We start from the raw sequence: 20,312 nt of genomic DNA, 5'->3' as shown, positions 1-20,312 counted from the left end.
TCCTTCATACTTTGGTGGCCAGAAGGTGTTCAGCCAATGGATTTTCCTTCAATCACCTTCCTCATAAACTCAGATTCTGATTTCATCTTTAAAGACTGCTATGAAAACCACACAATGACTGACATCCATTACTGGGATGGGAGAAAGGGCCACAGAGGAAGAGAGAAGTTAAAGCAGTAGCCCAGTAGCCCAGAGGTGGCGAGATTTTCAGGCTTAGTGAGATTGCCTCCTAGCCTGGTGGCCTGAGGTAGTTCCCTGGACCCAAATGGTAGAAGGAGAGCCCTGGCTGGCTCCAACAAGTCATTGCCTGACCTTCCTATATGCACTGTAGCATGCATACATGACATACATACATACATGCATACTGATATATATATACACAGACATACACATACACCAAACAGATGTAAACAACAAAAACCCATCAGTCCACCCCTAAGCCTTACAATCATCTTCTTCCAGTGATCTGACATAACTTATACATACATACTTGAATTTTCCTAATAAGAGATTAATTTGATACTTAAATTTCAGTTTTGCAATGTAAACTAACCAGGTTCTGGGTGCAATTGCAACCCAGAAAAGTATTGGTTCTGATAAATTTGTTGTGGAAAATTCATACATTAATATTAAAAAGATAGAGATGCTCACTCTGTAAGGTGCTTGCTGCCCAACACCAGGCACTGAGTTTTATCCCTTGACCCCACATAAGATACCTGGGTGTGGTGGCACATACTTGTGACCCCAGAACTGAGGAAGCAGAGCCTACTGGATCCTTGTGGGCTTGCTAGCCAGCTGGCCTAGCCAATTGGTGAAGTTGTAAGCCAATGAGAGAACATGTCTCAAACTAAACAGTATCAGAGGAATAGTAGATACCTGAGATTGTCCTCTGATCTCTTCACATACACATGTGCAAATGACTACCTACACACACACACACACACACACACACATACACTTACTTATTAAAACAAAACTAGGGTCTTTGTTGAGTCAACTTACTCTCCTAATTTTACCTGTTTAAAAGAACTTGGAGCTTGGAAGACCCAGGTACGGATCCAGACTGCCTCTAATCTCCTGTAGGTTCTCAGGAAATTCACTGTCTCAAGCTCTTATTTTCGCTTATGGAAAATGAGGCTAAAACGGTCTGTCTGAACCATTTGTCATAGAGGTCAGAGGGTGCAGATGCCCTGTACTGCTAAGTAAACAGAGCCTTTTGACTTGCTGCCTCCTGTGCAGAACTTGGCTCCTTTGAGGAGGCTGCAGCAGCCACCAAGGTCTGATTAAGAGGAAGCAGATCTGCTGTCTCTTATCAGTGCAGTTCCTAGCCTGGCAACAAGGACAACTAGACTTCAGACGCACAGCCGGGAGTCATACCTTGTCATTTTTTTCCCTCCCTCTAATTTGCCAAATTTCCCTACATTGAATCAACTATGATACAAAAAAAAAAAAAAAAAAAAAAAAAAAAAAAAAAAAAGGAGAATCCTTCTGATGACTGCCCACAATGGATTTAATTTAACTGTGGGGCTGGGACCCCACAGAGGAAAGATGGCCGCCTGTATTTGTTGATGTAGACAGGATAAAGCAAGCTCACACAGCCGGGCACAAGAAAGTGCTTTCCCAGAGAAAACGATGTCCTCCATTTACAGCCTCCGGAACTAAAGCTGCTTTTACTCATTCTATGTCGTATAAAAGGCTTTTATTATACACTCCTCTCCTTTGTAACGACCTCCCCCACTTTGGGGAAAAATCTGCAGTAATAAGCAAGCCAGTCTGTTAATAGAAGGTAAACAGAGTAGGGTAGACTTAAAACCACTCACTCTCCTTTGTCTTACCCAACACACAGCATTCCATATTGCTTTCAGCTCTTTTTTCTTCTTTCTGTTAATAGTTATTTTTAAAGAATTAGGACAGAAGCAGGTCAGTAACGCCTACAGATGCTGCAAGCCTGTCAGGCCGTCCTCTGCTCAAAGAGCAAGGAAACAGTTTACCGGGCCGGCCCCTCTTTTAACCAACCTGCAATCCCGTGTGCACAACAGACAGTTCCTTGCAAACCTCACCAGAGAAAGTGGCTCTGGGTTAAACAGCTACGCCATGCCAAGAGCGAGAGCAGGTGTCACTCCCTCCACTATTTCTGAGCATTTCAGGGTTCACACATAATCATGGATTAAGAGACAGAAAAAGAGAAAACAAAACAAACCATGCATCTCTTCCCTCTACTGTTACAGGGTTTTCCTTTAACAGTATCTTCCTTTCTGTCTCTTCCTTTCTCTGGCACATGAAGCAATCCCAGCTTACTATCCTTCCTATGTTATTTAAACACACTTTTCACTTACTACTACTATGTGTATGATGTATGTGACACACCTATGTGCACATGCCCTCACGTGCCACACTGGAGATCAGAAGACAACTTTGTGTGGACAGTCCTTGCCTTCTACCACGGGTTCTGGGGATCAGACTTGGGACCTTTGGTTTCTACAGCAAGAGTTTTTAAGTTGCTGAGCCATCTTGTCCCTCCAACCTGCTTGGCTCCTCCCTACCTGTTTGCCCAAAAGCAGGTGCAAAGCAGACCCTGTCAACCTCCTCCTGGAACTGAAGGCTGGTTACACCTTTGATCAAAGGGCAGCAAACCTACCCTGAGCACCCCAGGAAATTCACTTTAAAATTATGAGGTCCCAGGGCCCAGGGTATAGGCACATCCCCTCCACTACTTGTTGTTCCTGGAACTTCTGTGTTTGGGGGAGTGATGGTGACAGATCTGAAAATCTTTCAAACTATTCTCCATGGCTTTCTTGCTTTAGAAAGAAAGTTATTAGTTCCCTTTCCACTTGGATTTTTTTCTCCAGTAACTCCCATCTAACCATTCCCTCAGTAGTTGAAGAGAGGAAGGGAGACAATTTCAGAGATAAGGCACGAGGCACAGGCACAGTGTCTGAAGGTACTTGCTGCTCTTACAGAGGACCCAAGTTCAGTTCCCAGCGCTGATGATGGGTGGAGTGGCCATAGCCTCCTCTGGCACCGCACTCATATGCACACACTTACATAATGGATACACCCATTCATACAATCAAGATAAAATAAATATTGTTAAAAGCAAGAAAGCCTTAAAAGCTGGATTTAAAATAATGATCTAAAAAACAAATATAATAGTAACTGAGCTACAGCACTTACCACTACTATCATCAGTCAAACTATACTCAGGTAGCTGGTAAATTAATGATTGAAAAAGTCTAATGTAATTCTTAAGAGCCCAATAAATTAAGTCTGAATGTGCTATAGATTTTACAACTATTTAGGTGACTATTAACTGTTGTTAAAACCCTTGTTCTGAAATTTAAAGATGAGGCATCATGATTATAGCAATCATAATCTCATTCTTATTTAAAAACTACCACAGACTTCTTAACCCATGCTCTGCTATGGATACAGTTTTAAAATATTTTGTCTATCTTATTTGATAAAATTATGTTATTTAGTGGTTTTAAGTAAAAAAAATTACATTTTAAATTTTTATATAATTTTAAAGACAAAGCCATAGTTCTTGTTTTTCTTTTCCCATTTTGTTTTCTATTTAGTACTTCTATTTTTCTATTTCCCACCTCAGCTGACAGGAGGGAAAAGTGTACACATACATCAACATTCACAAATATCCACTTGCTTTTTGATACAAGATCTCAGTCTACAGCCCAGGCTAGCCTCAAACTCATGGCAATCCTCCTGCCTTAGCCTCCCAGGTGCTAGGATTATACAGTCATGAAGCTCTCACATACAGTAAACACTAACAAATCTTAAGATTTTAAGAGACAAAAAAAAGGACAGTTTGCAAAAGAAAACAGAATCCATTCATTTAATAGTTTGAAACAAAACTTACAGATCCTGTGAAAGTATTCATCGTACTTCCTATATAGTCACACTGTGTGTTTATTATTCCCTCTGTAGTCATACTGAGTGCTTGTTATTCACACAGATAGCAGAAGTCTGACTACTGAAGAAAAGTGTAATCTGTGAGTCCTTGCATGGGTTGGTCTGGCACCTGACTATACACTTTAGTTGTGTCCTTAATCTCCCAGGGCAATGCCCGCTGTAGCAAGCCTGCTATTCCTTACCATCTGGAGCCTGGAGTTGATATTAGCTTGAAACACACACGCAAGAGAAAAGAAAAGGGGTGGGGGACCCTCTCTCATTCACTGAAATTGGTGGCTGAGCAATGCATTGTGCTGCCTAGACATTCACACTTGTAAGAAAAGAGAAGGGTACCATACGAACCTTCTCCTTTGTTTTCTGGTTCTCTGCTCGAAGGTCTTCATATTCACCAATTGCTAAAAGAAAAGAAAAAAAGCAACATTACAACTCTAGGAAGTTCACTGTGGGGAGAACATGTGACCGCGGCTGACCACACCTCACACCCCACACCTCCAGTAACCATCCCTTAAGTTTGGAGGAGGGGAAGAGGCTATCAAAGGACTTCTGCTTTCAGGTCTCAAATGTGAACCTGCCACACTAGGCCATCAGGAAGATCCAGAAGTGACCCCTGAAAAGCCCTGCTGATGCTCAGAGCTTCGTGTGAAGCGCTCAGGCCCTGCCTGCCGTCCTCTCAAGATACTACTCACCAGCAGCACTCATATCAGAGGCTTACTCGGAAAACAGTTTGCTTACCCGTTCAACTCTACGTAACCTGTCTACTTTATTCAGGGCTGAAAATTCGTGTGATGGGCATCTGGCTGAGGATATCTGCTTCCAGGTAAGATGGGCAACGGGCCCTGCCAGAACCCCGTACCCTGCATGTCACAAAAGTGGGAACGTGAGTTCCCAGCTGTGTGGGAAACTGCTCATGGAGTAACCTGAACCCCCACACTCATATTTTAGTAAAAATACCATTGTAGGCCTCCTCAGAGTTGAGACTATGAAGCTTGAAACCTTGACCTAAGACTGACAATGAGCAGGGTCTTTGGGGCCGGCCTGGTTCACCAGCCACTGGGCAAGACCGACATCGAGAGGGCTGCACGTTCACCTTTGTAAAAATTTTAATTGGGATTTACCTTTTAAAAGTAGCTTGTTGTTGTTTTTTTTTAATGTTTCCTGCTTTTACTAATAATCTTAAGACAGAAATAAAAATCTGAAGCCGATAACTTCAATGGCATCCTAGAAGGGCACCAGGCATGGTGACACATGCCTGTGATTTCAGCATTAGGAAGATCCAGGCAGGAGGATCCACCTTAGCCTACGACAACCTGGTCTCAACCTTCCCTCCCACCTAAAAAAAAGAACATCCCAGATAACCTGGCCATCAGCTCTAGAAATGTATCCTCATCACACGGGCAGAGAATGTCCCACTAACATCGTAAGAGACAAGCTTCATTCCCTCCAGCAGTGACTCACAAGGCTTAGGACATGTGCTATGACATGACCCACAAGGCTTGGGATGCTAGGACCTAGAAAATCATCCAAATATGGCCCGCTTTAGCAAAAGCTAAGACAGAGAATCCTAAATATGCCTTGTTGCCGCTAGGTAGTGGATTATGGTCATGGCTCCAAACTGTTCTATCTAATATTGCTTCAACAGCATAAGGATAAAAAGATCTTATTGAGAGACTTTGACTTCAATTACCTAGCATTTAAATGTATCTGCAGAGTTAGGTAGATGGCTCTGCATGCTGTACAAGCCTGAAGAATTTGGCTGGCACCCCTAGAGCACACATAAAGATAGATGGGCACACCACTGGCACACATCTCTAATCCTGTATTTCTATGGAGACAGGAGACTCCCTGGGAGCCTGAGAGACAGCTAGCCTAGCACATGCTGTGGTACAGAACAAGAAAAAGAGTCCTTGTCTCAAACAAGGTAGATGACGGGGACTGACACCCAAGGTTGTCCCCATATGTGGCATTTGACTGCTATATGTGCCTGCATTCACACACACACACACACACACACACACACACACACACCATACTCACACACAATTTAAAAATCAAAATTGGGGCTGGTTAAATGGACCATAGAGTAAAAGTACACACACACACACACACACACACACACACACTGATTTAACACTGTATTATTACTGACCTACTTTGCAGACATACATATAAGCAGTAGTGGCTTATAAAACTATAATCTCATATTGACATTAAGAAATAAGGCTTTTTTTCTATTTACAACATCAAATAATGTCTTGGAAAGCTTTTCTAAACTATTCACACCATGAATTGTCCATTATACTGCCAATAGACTTAGACAAAACATAGTAAACTCCTAATTGCTGGCTCTTTATTAAAAGCATTAATTAAGAACTCTTCACCTATCATACTTTAATAGAAACCACAGAAAAGATGCTTTCTTATAACTATGTAAGACTGTAGCAACATCAAGAATAAAAGCAGGTACTCAAGGGAAAATACAGACATAGTTAAATGACTTGGTCACAGCTGGAGGTAACTGGGGGGGGTGATGAGGCACAGAAAGAAAAATGTTTATTTCTTTGAAGTTAAAAAAAACCAAGTTCATTCCCTAGTGTTCATGTACACACACAAATTTGTACACATGAACATAACCCCATGATCATCAATGAAGTGGTCTTCATTACTTGGGTACTTCCTTTTTTAAAATAGTGTGTGTCTGTGCAAATCAATGCAGCTTCCTGCAGAGGCCAGAAGGGGGCACAGGGGTGATTGTAAGCCACCTTGATGTGGATGCTGGGAACCAAACTCAGGTCCTCTGTGATAGCAGAAAGAGCTGTCTCTCCAGCCTGAACAGCTACTTCAGCATGTTAAGAGGCTTCACAGAAAGCATTTTTTTTTATTGCTTCAGAACTGGCTAGCAGCTTGAAACATTTAAAATAAGTATGCACAGCTCAATTTGGTAGAAGGAGTCTTTTTTGAAGCAATGCCTCAAGCAAATGTGATGAGTCCCTTCCTATGGGAAGACCCTCGGCACGGAAAGATGTTACACTCCAGTTTACCAGCTCCACGCATGTCCCTGTATCAGACGGAACAGTAATTAAATGAACACATATTGGCTGGGAACATCCCTGTACAAGTCAGTCCTGCTCAGAGAACCTTAGCTTCCTAGTATATGAATTTGGTAATCGTATCCCCGGGGAGTAAAAGAGTTAACCTATAATCCTGAATGCACAACACAGGAATGCCCTAGGTTTCAAGCTTACTTTTGCCGCCCCACCCCCACCTCTCAAAAAAATGGCTGGCTGGAAAAAAAAATCCCTGAAAGCAGGAGACTACTATTCTCCACCAAGTAAGAGTGCTGAAGCAAGCTAATGTGGTAGAAGCCCTTTGTTGTAAGGAATCCTGGCAAGGGTGTGGAAGCATGCCTGAGAACCAGACTTTTCAATCCTAGAAGCACACTTGAGCCAGCCAGGGAGCTTGGAAATCACAGGGCCCTGAACCCCTCTCTCACCCCAGGCTGATTTACCAAGTCTGAGGAGGCGTCTGGGCATCTTTACTGGTTTTGTTTTTAAAGAAGCGAGTTCCCTAATGTGCAGTTGGTGTGAGGAATGACTGCTTAGCAGTGTGAACTAGACGGAAAGTGGGGATGCTGGAGAAAACAAGAAGAATGCTGGGCAAAGCATGAGCTTCAAGAATCATGCTGGTTTTCCATTTTCTAAACCCTTAATGCCTAAGGAAGCCATTTCTTCCAAAGTCACAAATACAACGCAGCCAGCCCAGGAAGAAACTAGCTGTCTTAGTCATAGCTGTCTCAGAAACGTGACAACTCAACTTCCTAATGATTAATCGCCCACACCTCCCCTGGAGAAGGTCAACAGTCATCACAACTACTCTAGAACTGCCTGCTTTAGCCCTCTAGTTCCAGCAAACCTCTGGAGACCAGGCAGGCCACTCACCCTACACCTCTCTAGCACTGTCCCCAGATCAGATCTTTCAACAATGCTTTCTGTAACTGTCCAGCATGGCATCCCTTAGCCACCAGCAGCTACTTGAGTTTTAATCAATTATAATAAGGTATAAAGGTTGTGCATTAGCCACATTTCACAGGTAGCTACGGGGTACCACACTGGACACAGAGTCTCACCAACACAGCATCAGCTTCCGCAGGCCTCCACTGTCCTTGGCATCTCTAGATGTCCCATGAACAACTCAGTCTGCTATAATTGTGAACTTAGTACTTCCCCTTCATAGAAACTTCCTGTAGCCTGTATTCAGTATCTCCTACTATTCATCCAGCATCAAAGTACTCCTTGAAAGACTACCCTAACTACCTTCAAAAGGCCATCAAACTCCTCCAGTGTGTCAGAAGGGTCTCACCTATGTGTTCTTCCTCAGCTGCTAGCATCAGTGTCCTGATCAGACTTTCCACAGTGACACCCGCTGACTTACCTCTCGTGCCCTTCTGTTCCCTGTTGATTCTTGCTCTTTTTATCCATTGAAATTCCATTTTCTTGCTTAAAAGTCTCAAAAGACTTTACCATCACTTTCTTAAACTCCACTTTTCTTCCTACCACTCAGCCTTCCCTGCGTCTCTAGGAATGTTTTCTGCTCTGCCTGTGGGATCTCTCCCAGCCTCTCCCTGTGCAACAGCAACTCAACTGTCATTTCTCCTAGGGAGTTGTTCTTGTATGTCTCAGGCAAAACCAGCACTTACATCTTAATATGTTACCAAATCACCTACTCATTAGAGGCTGAGCATCCTGAATACCAGAGTCTGGGGTGTGGAAGGTCCAACACTGAAGCCTTTCTGAGGCCTCAGTTCCAGATTGTAGAGCATTTGAGACTTAACATTTTCTGATCATGGATACTTAAATGGTAAAGACTACAAGAATATTCAAAAATTTGAAAGGAACCAATATAAGAGATTCTAAACCCATTCCTCTGCCCAAATCCTTGTGTGTAACATGATGCATGTCTGCCTGCCTGCCTTTTCTCCTCAACTCAATAGTCTGTGCCAAGCCTTATGGCTGTAGAATACAGGCACAGAGTCTAGGCTTATGCAGAGGAAATTAAACAAAAGGTTCAGACAGAAATACTGTGCAAACTAACTAAGCCAAATATTAACATCTGCATTTTAGAAGTGAAGATGTGGATGCAAAGGGGAATCACATTTGAGGCAAGAACTAGAGGCAGAACTGGTACTGACTCCCAGTCAGTCGCAGCAGCTGATACTGCTAAGAGTTACTGTGTAACCTGACAGCACACTAGATAGTCTTGTAGGACAATCTGTTTACGCACATCTGCATCCGGTAAACTTTGCACTGAGGAGGAAGGTTGGGTCTGCTCTCACAGGAGCATGCTCAACAGCCAAGCACTCTCCTCACCACACAGGGTCTCTCACTCGAGACTCTATTTAAAAAAAAAAAAAAAAAAAAAAAAAAAAGGAAGCCTTAAATAACAATCAAATGTGTCCAGAAAGAAAAGCACAACGTTGCCATTTCCTGACATTTCCTATTGCAGATTCAAACCCCTGGAGACTCAGGGAGCCTTGAAACCTTTCTAATGGGAGAGGAAGACTAGCCCTAAAGAAGCTGCTCACTTAGAGCAGGCTCCCCGTCTACTCACATCCCAGCGGATCCTCCACTTAGAGCCAGGGTTGAGAGGGAATCCATTTATACCTCGCTTGTTAATTAAATCATCATAAAAGCCGGGGGGGGGGGGGGAGACCACTGGGAAAGCTGATCAAAAAAACAAAGGTGACAGATTTCCTATCAGGAAAGAAATTATGGTAAACCTGAGCTTCATCAACAGTGGGTAAAAAGCAGTTCAGTGCTAATAAAGAATAATGCTGAAGAAGTACTTTCAACAAACCACACGAGTGGCTTCAAATTAAAATCAGAAAGAAAAGAAACTGAATAGCTTCGTGGTATATACATAAATCTATTATATACATATACATATATATATATACACACGCACATATATAGTACATCTATATTAATATATACTACATATGTGTGTGTGGTGTCTAGCCTAACATGTGGGCTTATACATCACACATTTCTTCATAACAACAACAAAAAGGCAAAAAAAAATGGCACAGCAACAATTTCTTGATCCACCAGAGAATTGAGGTCACAGGGCAAGCCCCACCCCTGCCACTGGAGACACAAGGGCAGTACAGAGGAATACAACTTATCACCATGAACGCCTACAAGAAACCCCTGCTGCAGGAGAACTACGTCCCAGACGGGAATATCTAAGCTGTATTTGCCCAAGTGCTTGGCTTGGACAGGTTTGAGTTTAAAAGGCCCTAGGGGTGGGGAGATGGAAGAGCAGGTTAGAAGGGAAAGGATATTTTGTTTCAAGTTCTAGACTACTAAGAGGCTCCTGCTATTTCCAGTGGATGAAGAAACATAACCAGCCCCTCTACAAATGCTGCCCAGAGAGTCTGTTCTTGGTTTTGTTTTTGATTTTGGTTGTGTGTGTGTGTGTGTGTGTGTGTGTGTGTGTGTGTGTGTGTGTTATGAGGCAAGTCTTTTACTATAAAGTCCTGGCTGCCATGGAACTCACTACATGAACCAGGCTGCCCTCAAACTCAGTTAGTTATCTACCTGTCTCTGCCTTTTCATCCTGGGATTAAAGGCATGGTTACCACACTCAGCTTGCCACTCTATTCTTAAACCTAATCTCAAGAGAAACTACTTTACCAGAGCCTAACAGACTTGTAGGAGGGAAGTACCCCCACCCCATGCCTTCATGCTCCCCTGAGGGTCAGGGGTGGGGTTCAAGACACAAAAACAAAACCAAGAACTTGTGAGATCACAGCCCCAGGCAGTTTCACTAACTCCCAATCCCAGGGCAATGATGTAATCATAGAACATAGAGATGCCCAAGCCTTACCACTACAGGTGTTTACAGCAAATTTATAAATAATTTAAAAATTTAGGAGTACCCAAGATATTCTTTAATAAGTGGATGAATAAACAATAAACAACCTGTGGTAGATCTGTGCAGTGGAACATTATTCAGTGGAGAGACATGACCTATCTCTCAAGCCACAAAAAGACCTATATACTGCTAAGTGACAGAGTCAATATGGATGACCACATCTGCGGCAGGATTCCAACGGCAGTGTTTAGATCTGCGGTAGTTGGCAGTAGAGAAATGAGCAATGAGTGACTAGAGTGTACGGGGATTAGGGATCAGGGAAACTATTCTATGAGGCACCCATAATGGTGGGTAGAGTCATATACTGTTTAGATCCGCTACAGAGAGTGAACCCTGAGCCAGCAAGATGGACCAGCTCATAAAGGTGCTTGCCACAAGTCTGATGATGTGAGTTTGATCCCTGGAAGCCAGGTAAAGGTGAAAATAGAGACCCAAATCCACCAAGTTGTCCTCTGACCTCCACATGTGCTCTATGGCACCCACACACCCACACTTCATATACACATGCACATAGACATACACACAACCATAATTTTTTTTAAAAAGTGAACCTTATTGTAAACTATAGACATTGGTTAACATAATGCATTAATGTTGGCTTAAATAATGAAATCTAAAGCATAACAGGGTTCAAAATACACATTCTTTTTTAGATCTCTCAAATCTATCTTGAATTTTTCTTGTGCCTCAATATATATAAATAATTATTTGTAAATTTTAAAAAGTTTTTTCTACAGCTACATGAATACAGAAATGTGTATAAGCATTATTATCATATAAGCAAAATTATCATTTTACTAAGTTGGAATTTTATACACTTTAGAAAGAGAGCTAGAGAAATAGCTCAGTAGGTAAGCATGCTTACAGCAGGAAGACATGAGTTCAAATCCCCAGAATCTATGGGGAAAAAAAACCAAGCATGATCACACACATCCTTCTAACCCATCCCTATCATGTGTAAGGAGAATCGCAAGCATCTCTGGAGCTTGCTAGCCCCAACCCTAGCTCCACTCTCAAGAGAATAAAGCAGAGTTATAGATCAGGATACCTCTTCATCCTCTGTATGTATACCTGCACACACATGCACACACACATGCACACATACTCACACATGCACAGAGACACCTACACACCTGTACATATACATCTACACACCTGCATTTGCACACAGACACCTACACAATATACCTATACATCTGTAGCTACACACACACATACCTGCACATATACAGCTATACACCTGCAGCTACAAACACACACATACATATATATGCACAGATACCTGCACACATATACTTCCACACCTGTACAATATGCCTATACACCTATATCTACCCTCAGATCTGCTCAATATACCTATATATCTGCAACTATACCCACATATATGCATCTATACACACACCTGCCCAATATGCCTATATACCTCCATCTACAAACACACACAAAGTATACCTACACACCTGTAGACATACACACACACACACACACACACACACACACACTCACATACCTGCATGGAGATATACATACCAAAAAATTAAATATATAAGGAAAACACAAAGGCAGCAGGGGATTCACTCTAGGATCAGTCACTATGAACACTCAGATCCCAAAATGCCACTTGTAGTTAAGTTTTTGTCACTCAGTAACTGTTGTTGTCAATTCCATGGGAGAAGCAGAGGCAGGAGGACCACTGAAGGTTTGGTGACAGCCTGGACTTCTTACTGAGTACTGGTCTAGCCTAGTCTATAGAGTAAGATCCTGTCTCAGAGAAAGAAAGAACAAGGGAGGGGAATAGGGAGAGGGAGAGAAAAAGAGAGGGAGAGAGAGAGAGAGAGAATGATCTTCTATCTTCCTATAACCACCAATTATTCTCCTGCATCCTTTGTTATCTCTAGATTACTTAGAGCACCCAGTTCAACGTTAAGTCTACATAGTAGATATAACATCTAGATTAAAGAACCTAATTCAGTGTGAAGTCTATGCAATAGTTGTTATATTACATCTAGATTACTTAGAGCACCCAATTCAGTGTGAAGTCTACACAGTAGTCATTATAGTACATCTAGATTGCTTAGAGTACTCAATTCAGTGTGAAGTCTACACAGTAGTCATTATAGTACATCTAGATTGCTTAGAGTACTCAATTCAGTGTGAAGTCTATGCAATAGTTGTTATATTACATTATTTGAAACAAATTACCAGGAGATGGTGGCACAAGCCTTTAATCCTAGCACTTGAGAGGCAGAGGCAGGTGGATTTCTGAGTTCTAGGCCAGCCTGGTCTACAGAGTGAGTTCTAGGACAGCCAGGGCTACACAGAGAAACCCTGCCTCAGAAAAAAAAAACAAACAAAAAAAAAACCCCAAAAACCAAAAACCAAAAACGAAGAAGAAGAAGAAGAAGAAGAAGAAGAAGAAGAAAAGAAAAAAGAAAGAAAGAAACAAATTATATGGAAAAGTATCTGTACATGCTCATCTTTTCAGGGTTTTCTTTTTAAATTTTTATATTATTAATTTTATGTGCATGGATGTTTTGCTTACATGTGTGTATATGCACCAGATTTGTGCCTGATGCCCACAGAGGCCAGAAGACCACACTGGATAGTTTCAATCTGAAGTTGATTGAATCTATTTGTGTGGACTCTGTGGAGATTGTAGACAGATACACAGAATTCCTACACACCCCCTTAACTCATTTTGTGGGCTCGACTGACACTCGTGATAAGGCAAAGCCATATTTTATTCCAATTCTTAGTTTTATCTTTGTACTTTTTGTATTTAAATGGAGTGAGAAATCTCACCATTTAAATGTGCTATATCCTTAGATGCTTTTCCACCTTACTCTCTCCTTTTATGACCTTGATAAGTTCCTCTTCTTATATTAAGTATTTTTGGTTGGGGAGTTGGGATTATTTAGTTTGGGAGGAGGTTGTCAATGAGGTGACAGGGACAAGGTCTCAAGTGGCCCAGGCTAGCCTCAAAGACACTGTATAGCTGAGGTTGACTCTGACCCTGTGGGTCCCTTTGACACTGCCACACCCAGATTGCTGCCTTTCCCTGGGTGGACACTGGGCAGTTTTAAGGAGTGTTGCTCAGGCTTTGGGTAGAATCTGATGTTTTGCTCAAGAGTACATGAGACTTCAAGATTTTTAAGGGAAAGCCAGAGATAAGATGCCATTTGTATTGCATCCTACACTCATTTCAGCACACACAGCGCTTTGTGTTCTGTGTTATATCTTGTTTGCCATTAACTGTTACAACTTTGGCCAGTGGTCAACTCTTCCCTTGGCTCCTGTGACTCTTGGGCACAGTCCCATCATGTGAGCTTATTAGTTGGAGCACTTCCTTAGGTTTGGGAAACATGGAATGTTCCAGGCTCATCGGGCATATTTGGGTATCTTGAAAACCAGGCGTTTCCCTTGGGGACTGACAATGTTTCTTTTATCAGAGAGCATTATTAGCACCCATATATTATATACATATATTATAAACATCCATAAGTGTGCATATTTATAACATAAACATAGATCTATTCCTACACGTAACAATCTATGTCAACAATAAGCTAATACAAATTGATGCACATGCCTTTAACTCTAGTTCATTACCAATAGCTTTATTTTCAATAGGAAAAAAAAAAGTCTTGGCCCTCATGAGGCCACAGTATATAAAATACCTTCTCTTTAGAGAGATAGTAAGACACAGATTGGGAAACAATGGGTTAGAAGAAAAATAATGTTATACGTTTCACTTTTAGTTTATAAGTTAATATTTTATAAGCAAAAGGAGGATCCCATCCCCTAGGAGTAGTGTTAATGGAGATGGGACTCTGAGCAGCAGTCATAGCTCCAGTTCTGGGGGCTTGGGAGAGGCTCTGATCAGTAGCCGTGGCTCCAGTCCTGGGGGCTTGGGGGGCTCTGATCAGTAGCCATGACTCCAGTCCTGGGGGCTTGGGGGGCTCTGATCAGTAGCCATGGCTCCAGTCCTGGGGGTTTGGGGGGCTCTGATCAGTAGCCATGGCTCCAGTCCTGGGGGCTTGGGGGGCTCTGATCAGTAGCCATGGCTCCAGTCCTGGGGGATTGGGGGGGCTCTGAGCAGCAGTCATAGCTCTAGTTCTGGGGGGTTGGGGGGCTCTGAACAGCAGTCATGGCTCCAGTCCTGGGGGTTTGGGGGGCTCTGATCAGTAGCCATGGCTCCAGTCCTAGGGGATTGGGGGGGGGCTCTGAGCAGCAGTCATAGCTCTAGTTCTGGGGGGTTGGGGGGCTCTGAACAGCAGTCATGGCTCCAGTCCTGGGGGGTTGGGGGGTTCTGAGCAGCAGTCATGGCTTCAGCCCCTCAAGGTCCATCTCCTGAGGGCCTAGTCACCAACTTCTCACCAGGGCTCACTGACCTTGAGAGTAAACTATGATCCTAATAGCCACCTGGTGACTCAGAAATAGGCAACTCTTGGACCATACTCAGAAAACCGTGTATGTGAAGCTAAGTTACTGCACTGGGAGATGCAGAGTCACTCAACAGAAGGCAGTTGGAAATGACATGGGTGCCTTGGCTTCATGTAAAACTTGGTTTTTAAGCAATGTTTTTCTGAGACAGCCTGGGCCCTTTTAACTACAACAATACCCCAACAGATTTCCTCCCCAGAAGGCAAAGAAACCCTAGAAAAGGCACCCATGAGTCACTAGCTTGTTCTAGGAAGAAGCTGTACCTTAAGAATCAGCTCTGTGTTAACCAACCATCTGTACTGGGATGTGGTGATCTACGAGCCTACAGCTTGTATTACAATCCCATTACTTGGAAGGGAAGACAGAGGACCAGGAGCTCAAGGTCATCATCTACTCCATATGGTTTGAGGCCTATATGATATATACCTCAAAAGATAAAAATAAAAACCTTACCACACAGTAACTGTTTTAAATCGTATTTACCCAAGAATGACCATGAATTTTGGTTCTTGTTGTCATTGGTTCTTTGGAGAATATCATTATCAGGGTAAAGGGTAGTTCAATGGTGAAACGCTTGCCCAGCTTATGTAAAGGTTTAGATCCCATCCCTAGCCTTGAAAGGAAGAAGGGGGAGGAAAAGAAAGAAGGTATTGAAGAAAGGCACATCCATATTGTGAGACTACAGCCACACTCACTACTGCCAAGTTCCAAACAGCACTGCCTTGCTTCGTTGACCAGTCTAATAGGTACCTGCTGTTTGGGTCAGGCCCTTCAATGCTGGTGGCCCATTCTGCTTTGAACAGCATTGGTAATCCATGGATTGTGTGTGTGTGTGTGTGTGTGTGTGTGTGTGTGGTGTGGAGGATTCCACTCAAGCTGCTCCCTGACCAAAAGACCAGAATCCATGACCCATTTAAGTCAACCAGATACACTTCCTGGATTTAATACTGTCCCCAGACCCAGAAAATCACCACCATCAGGAACCAGGTCTTATTCATTGGTCTCTGCTGCCTAGCCCAGTGCCTGTCTATGAATATTCAGTGTGCTCATGTTGAATGAATCACCCAGAAAGCCATGCACCTTCAACAAATGCTGGATTAAGTCTATCATTTTCGAAAAGAATTCTACAGAGAGAGAAAATTGTATGATGTTTTGTAAGGGAAATGTCCACTTTGATAGCTAGGAAATATGCATCGGAAATAGTATCCTAAGTTGCCATTTCTTCGTGCATTAACAATGTCAATCAGCCCAATAAAATAAAGCACGAGGGGGGGAGAAGACAAAAGGAGAATTACCTCATTACCTCAGCATCTGCTTGAACATAAAAAAAAAAAAATCACACACTGGCTAATTTTTTTAAGGGACATAATATAACTTTCTAGAAAGACATAATATACCTAATTATAGCATTCAGTAGATGAGAACATACAATGTTGTGGAGTAATTCAGAAGTGGGTGTGACTTATAAGACACAGAGCCCGGAGAATGGTACATATAAATTAGAGATTGTTCATATTATGACAGACTCCGTCAATGCATTTCACAACTTTTGTCAAGCACAACGTTATCCTCAACACTGAAGGCTCCCACTAGAGAAGGCTGTTGTCAGCTCTGCAGTTCACACAGCAGCCTCCCTCCTGAACACCCTTCCCTGGAGAACAGGTTCGAGTTTCAGACTTAAAACTCATCAAGGGGGCAACCGCATGAGGAGACCAAAATGGCCATAGGAGAAAGTTCAAATTTTACTAGTATCTAGGGTCGTGTGCATTTTAAAGGAGGCATGTTGCCAGTTCCGATGGCAGATATTCAGAAACCTGTCAGTCTGTCCAGCGGATGACTACTGTCAGCCCGTGTTAATCAACATACGATGACGAGGGCTTTGCTGGGGGAATAGAAACTGGCACAGTTATTGGCAGAGGAGTGCTTCTTTCTGAATGGCATAACATTATAACATGCATGCCACCAAATCTAACAGTCCATTCCTAGAAACAATAATAGTCTATTGACTTGGATGCCTCTTTGGTTAATAACTGTCTACCAGACAAGAAACTTCCTAAGAGCCAGGATGATCTGATTTGCTATCTATAGCTAAGTGGTCTGAAACTGGGGCCTCATGAGTGGTAGGTAATTGATAGATGTTAAAGAAACAAAAACATAAACTTGTTAGCAGTGAACAAGGAAAACAGAACATCCAACCAAAAATGTTTTCCTTCTTCATATTAAATTGGGAGACTGAAATTATGACTCACCATGGCAATAGCCCACCATCACCATGAAAAAACTGACCATAATACTGGTATACCCAAAGATCTGGTTGCCATATTTACACCTCAAATCCCCAACTTCCAAGCTAATTCTGCAGGTAAAACAGCCTTTAAATACTCTTAAATAAGTCTTTAACAAAGTCTGGTTTTAAGATATGAAAATCTCACCGTAGACTGAACAAATAATACCTATGTGACCAGTCCAAGGTGCAAAACCAAGAGTACTCTCAAGATACACAAACCTAAGTTCTATTACTCCTAGTATGTTCTTCATCAGGAAAATGAAACCTTTAGAAAGACCAAGGCCATGGATTTGTTTTCCAGTACAACACAACAGAAAGAGCTATACACTTAGGAACCCTCCCTTCTTCAAACATCAGTCCAGCAAAGGGCCTGAAGAGATGTGCATGGATGTGGTCACTGTTAGTGCACTCTGAGAATTACAAAACAATAATAAAAGGAAATAGCATATTTTATTTTGTTTTATAATCACTTGCAAAACAACCATCCATCAAAAGATCTGGTATTAACTAATACTGAAAGTTTTCATAAGCCCAGAGTGATGAATCAAAAGTCTTCCGGCGTGAGATACAGGAAATTGTTATTAAAGTGAAATCCAATTTTTGATGAAAATATTTGAGGGATTCCAAATATAGCATTGTGTCCATCCACTGAGTCACAGGTGCGATGTTGGCTGACTTCAGGCTAATTGCAGATGAGAGCGGAAAATGAAAGCAATTAACACCCATTCTGGGTTTCTAGATGCCACACAGGAAAAAGTGCTACATCCATTTCAGCGAGGTTCCCCTGAGGTCACCCAGTACAGTGCTGTGGAGACCTTTCTGTGGAAGTGTGGCTGATGGATTTGAAGAGCAGCAAGCAGCTCAAGTCCTTGCTAGGACCTCTTATGCCATCTGGCTTAGTCACAAGACCCAGTGATGGGAAGACACCAACTTCCTGGAGAGCTGAGTCCAGAAGAGGGAAAGGACCATTGACCCTTTCAGAGTTAGCAAGTCCTGCAGGAAAGAGCATGACCTATACACTTTTACTTCCTAAACCTGTGCAGTTCCTCTTTCTTGACCCATATTCTCAAACCACCGTTTGAACAGAATAGTTGTGATATTTTTAAAGTGTGTTAGGTTAACTGTCTCTAGGATCTTGCTTTGTTCACAAATGTGCTGATGGCAATCATTAGCTACCATGCGGTAGAGAAAAGCATGCAAAACGGCCTGGCTTTCCAGCTCCAGCCCAGCTCCCTCATTAAGACCCACACAGGCAGGGTGTCGACTCACTGACTAATAAACTGCTAAAAATGGGAAGTGATGAGAACACCCGGTTCCCTGAAAAATCCCAGCTGGGTAAAGAAAAAGGAACTAGACCGAACCCAAAAGAAGGGAACGCAGCAGGCCCAGGGAAGCCAAAGTGTGCAAGGGTGGGGCCTCAGCTAGGAGCCAGACCAGCTGAGCGACTAACCCGCGCCCAGTGATCCTCCCTGGCTCGTTACTCCCGCGTGGACTGGACTGTGTGCCCTGACCCTGTCCACGCCCGACGCGTGTCCCTTCACCCAGGTCGCGCGCCCTAGTCCTGCGGGGCGCGCGATCCCACTGCTGGAAGGCGCTGCAGCTCCTCCGCCCAGAGCGCTGCACCCCATGGCGGTTGGGGCTGCGGGGTGACCGAGGCGGCCTCACGGTCCCCTGGCCGCGGCTGGCACCTGCGGCTGCGCCCAGAGCTGTCCCGCCCGAGGCCGCTGCCCCGCACCTGCGTCAGCCGTCCCACCTACCTTGCTCCTTCAAGCTGGTGATGAGCTGCAGCTGCTTCTCCTCGTCTGAGCTGTTCATTTTGGCGGGTGGGGCTGCGGATAAAAGGCAAGGAGGGAGAGGCGAGGAGACACGGGGAGGGGGAGCAGAAAGCAAGATGCCGGTGGCGCAGCGTGCGCCTGCACTACCCGGAAGTTGGGATCGCTCCCGCTCCTCCTCCTCCTGGCGCGCCGCACGCGGTGAGATCATTCCACGCACCTACTCGCGGGCTCCGGCTGCCCCACCTGCGCCGGGCGGGTCTGGGCGCCGAGCCCGGGAGGGGCGTGGGCCGCTGGAGGCGGGTCAAGTGCCGGCCCTAGGGCGCCTGCGATCCTCTCAGGTATGTGGTCCTGCTAAGGCCGCTGCTGCGCCCGGCTTCCCACCCAAGGCGCACACCAAGGAAACTCTCCTCGGGTTCGCCATCCCAGAGCTGGTCAGCGGATCTGAGCAGGACCGGACCAACCTAAACGACCAGGCTCCTGCCCTCTTTTCACTGCTCTTAGCAGCCAGGGCTGGAAAACCCTCTGTTCTACACCAAGCACCTGCCCACCAAGCAAGTGCATGTTGCGGGCTGTCTGGCTAATTGAGTCACCGCATAGTCTTGAGGGGGGTGGAGGGAGTGATGGGGCGTGGCAGCCTGGTCACAGTTCCAGCGCGTGTGAAGAGGCCAGTGTCAGAACCTGGGCCCTGCCTCACGTGCCTCACCAGGCCTGAACTGCAGCGAAGATCATCTGGTTACGGTGGGAGGATCTTGCATCTTGGGGAGGCTGGCACTGCACTCTGAATACCCAAGGTCACTTTGTTGTGTGACAGGGAGCCTAGTATGTAAGGACTGAATACAGTCCTTGCCCCTCTTAAGGACTCTCGGTGGTGTTTACACTCAACTCTGGGGTAGACCTGGGCAAACATATCCAGGCAGGCTTGCTTTCTCCAACTCTAATTCTTCTAACAT

At 43.9% G+C, this 20,312-nt stretch overlaps 1 protein-coding gene across 2 annotated transcripts in view; it reads right to left on the bottom strand.

The window, feature by feature from the left end:
* Shtn1 (shootin 1) overlaps window positions 1-19,860 on the bottom strand; it is a 107,149-nt gene extending 87,289 nt beyond the window's left edge. Inside the window, exons 1-2 of one of the 2 annotated variants that reach the window (XM_052182577.1) lie at window positions 19,345-19,860; window positions 4,270-4,322 (exon numbers count right to left, since the gene is read on the bottom strand). In XM_052182577.1, coding sequence (XP_052038537.1) covers window positions 4,270-4,322; window positions 19,345-19,570 — 279 coding nt within the window. In that variant the 5' untranslated portion in view covers window positions 19,571-19,860. The remainder of the gene's footprint in view (window positions 1-4,269; window positions 4,323-19,344) is intronic. The other variant, XM_052182569.1, reaches the window with a different exon arrangement.
* Between the last annotated feature and the right edge of the window lie 452 nt (window positions 19,861-20,312).

Source organism: Apodemus sylvaticus, chromosome 1 (assembly GCF_947179515.1).
Source record: "Apodemus sylvaticus chromosome 1, mApoSyl1.1, whole genome shotgun sequence".
NCBI classification, from domain to species: Eukaryota; Metazoa; Chordata; class Mammalia; order Rodentia; family Muridae; genus Apodemus; species Apodemus sylvaticus.
This window is presented reverse-complemented; position numbering and strand designations above follow the sequence as displayed.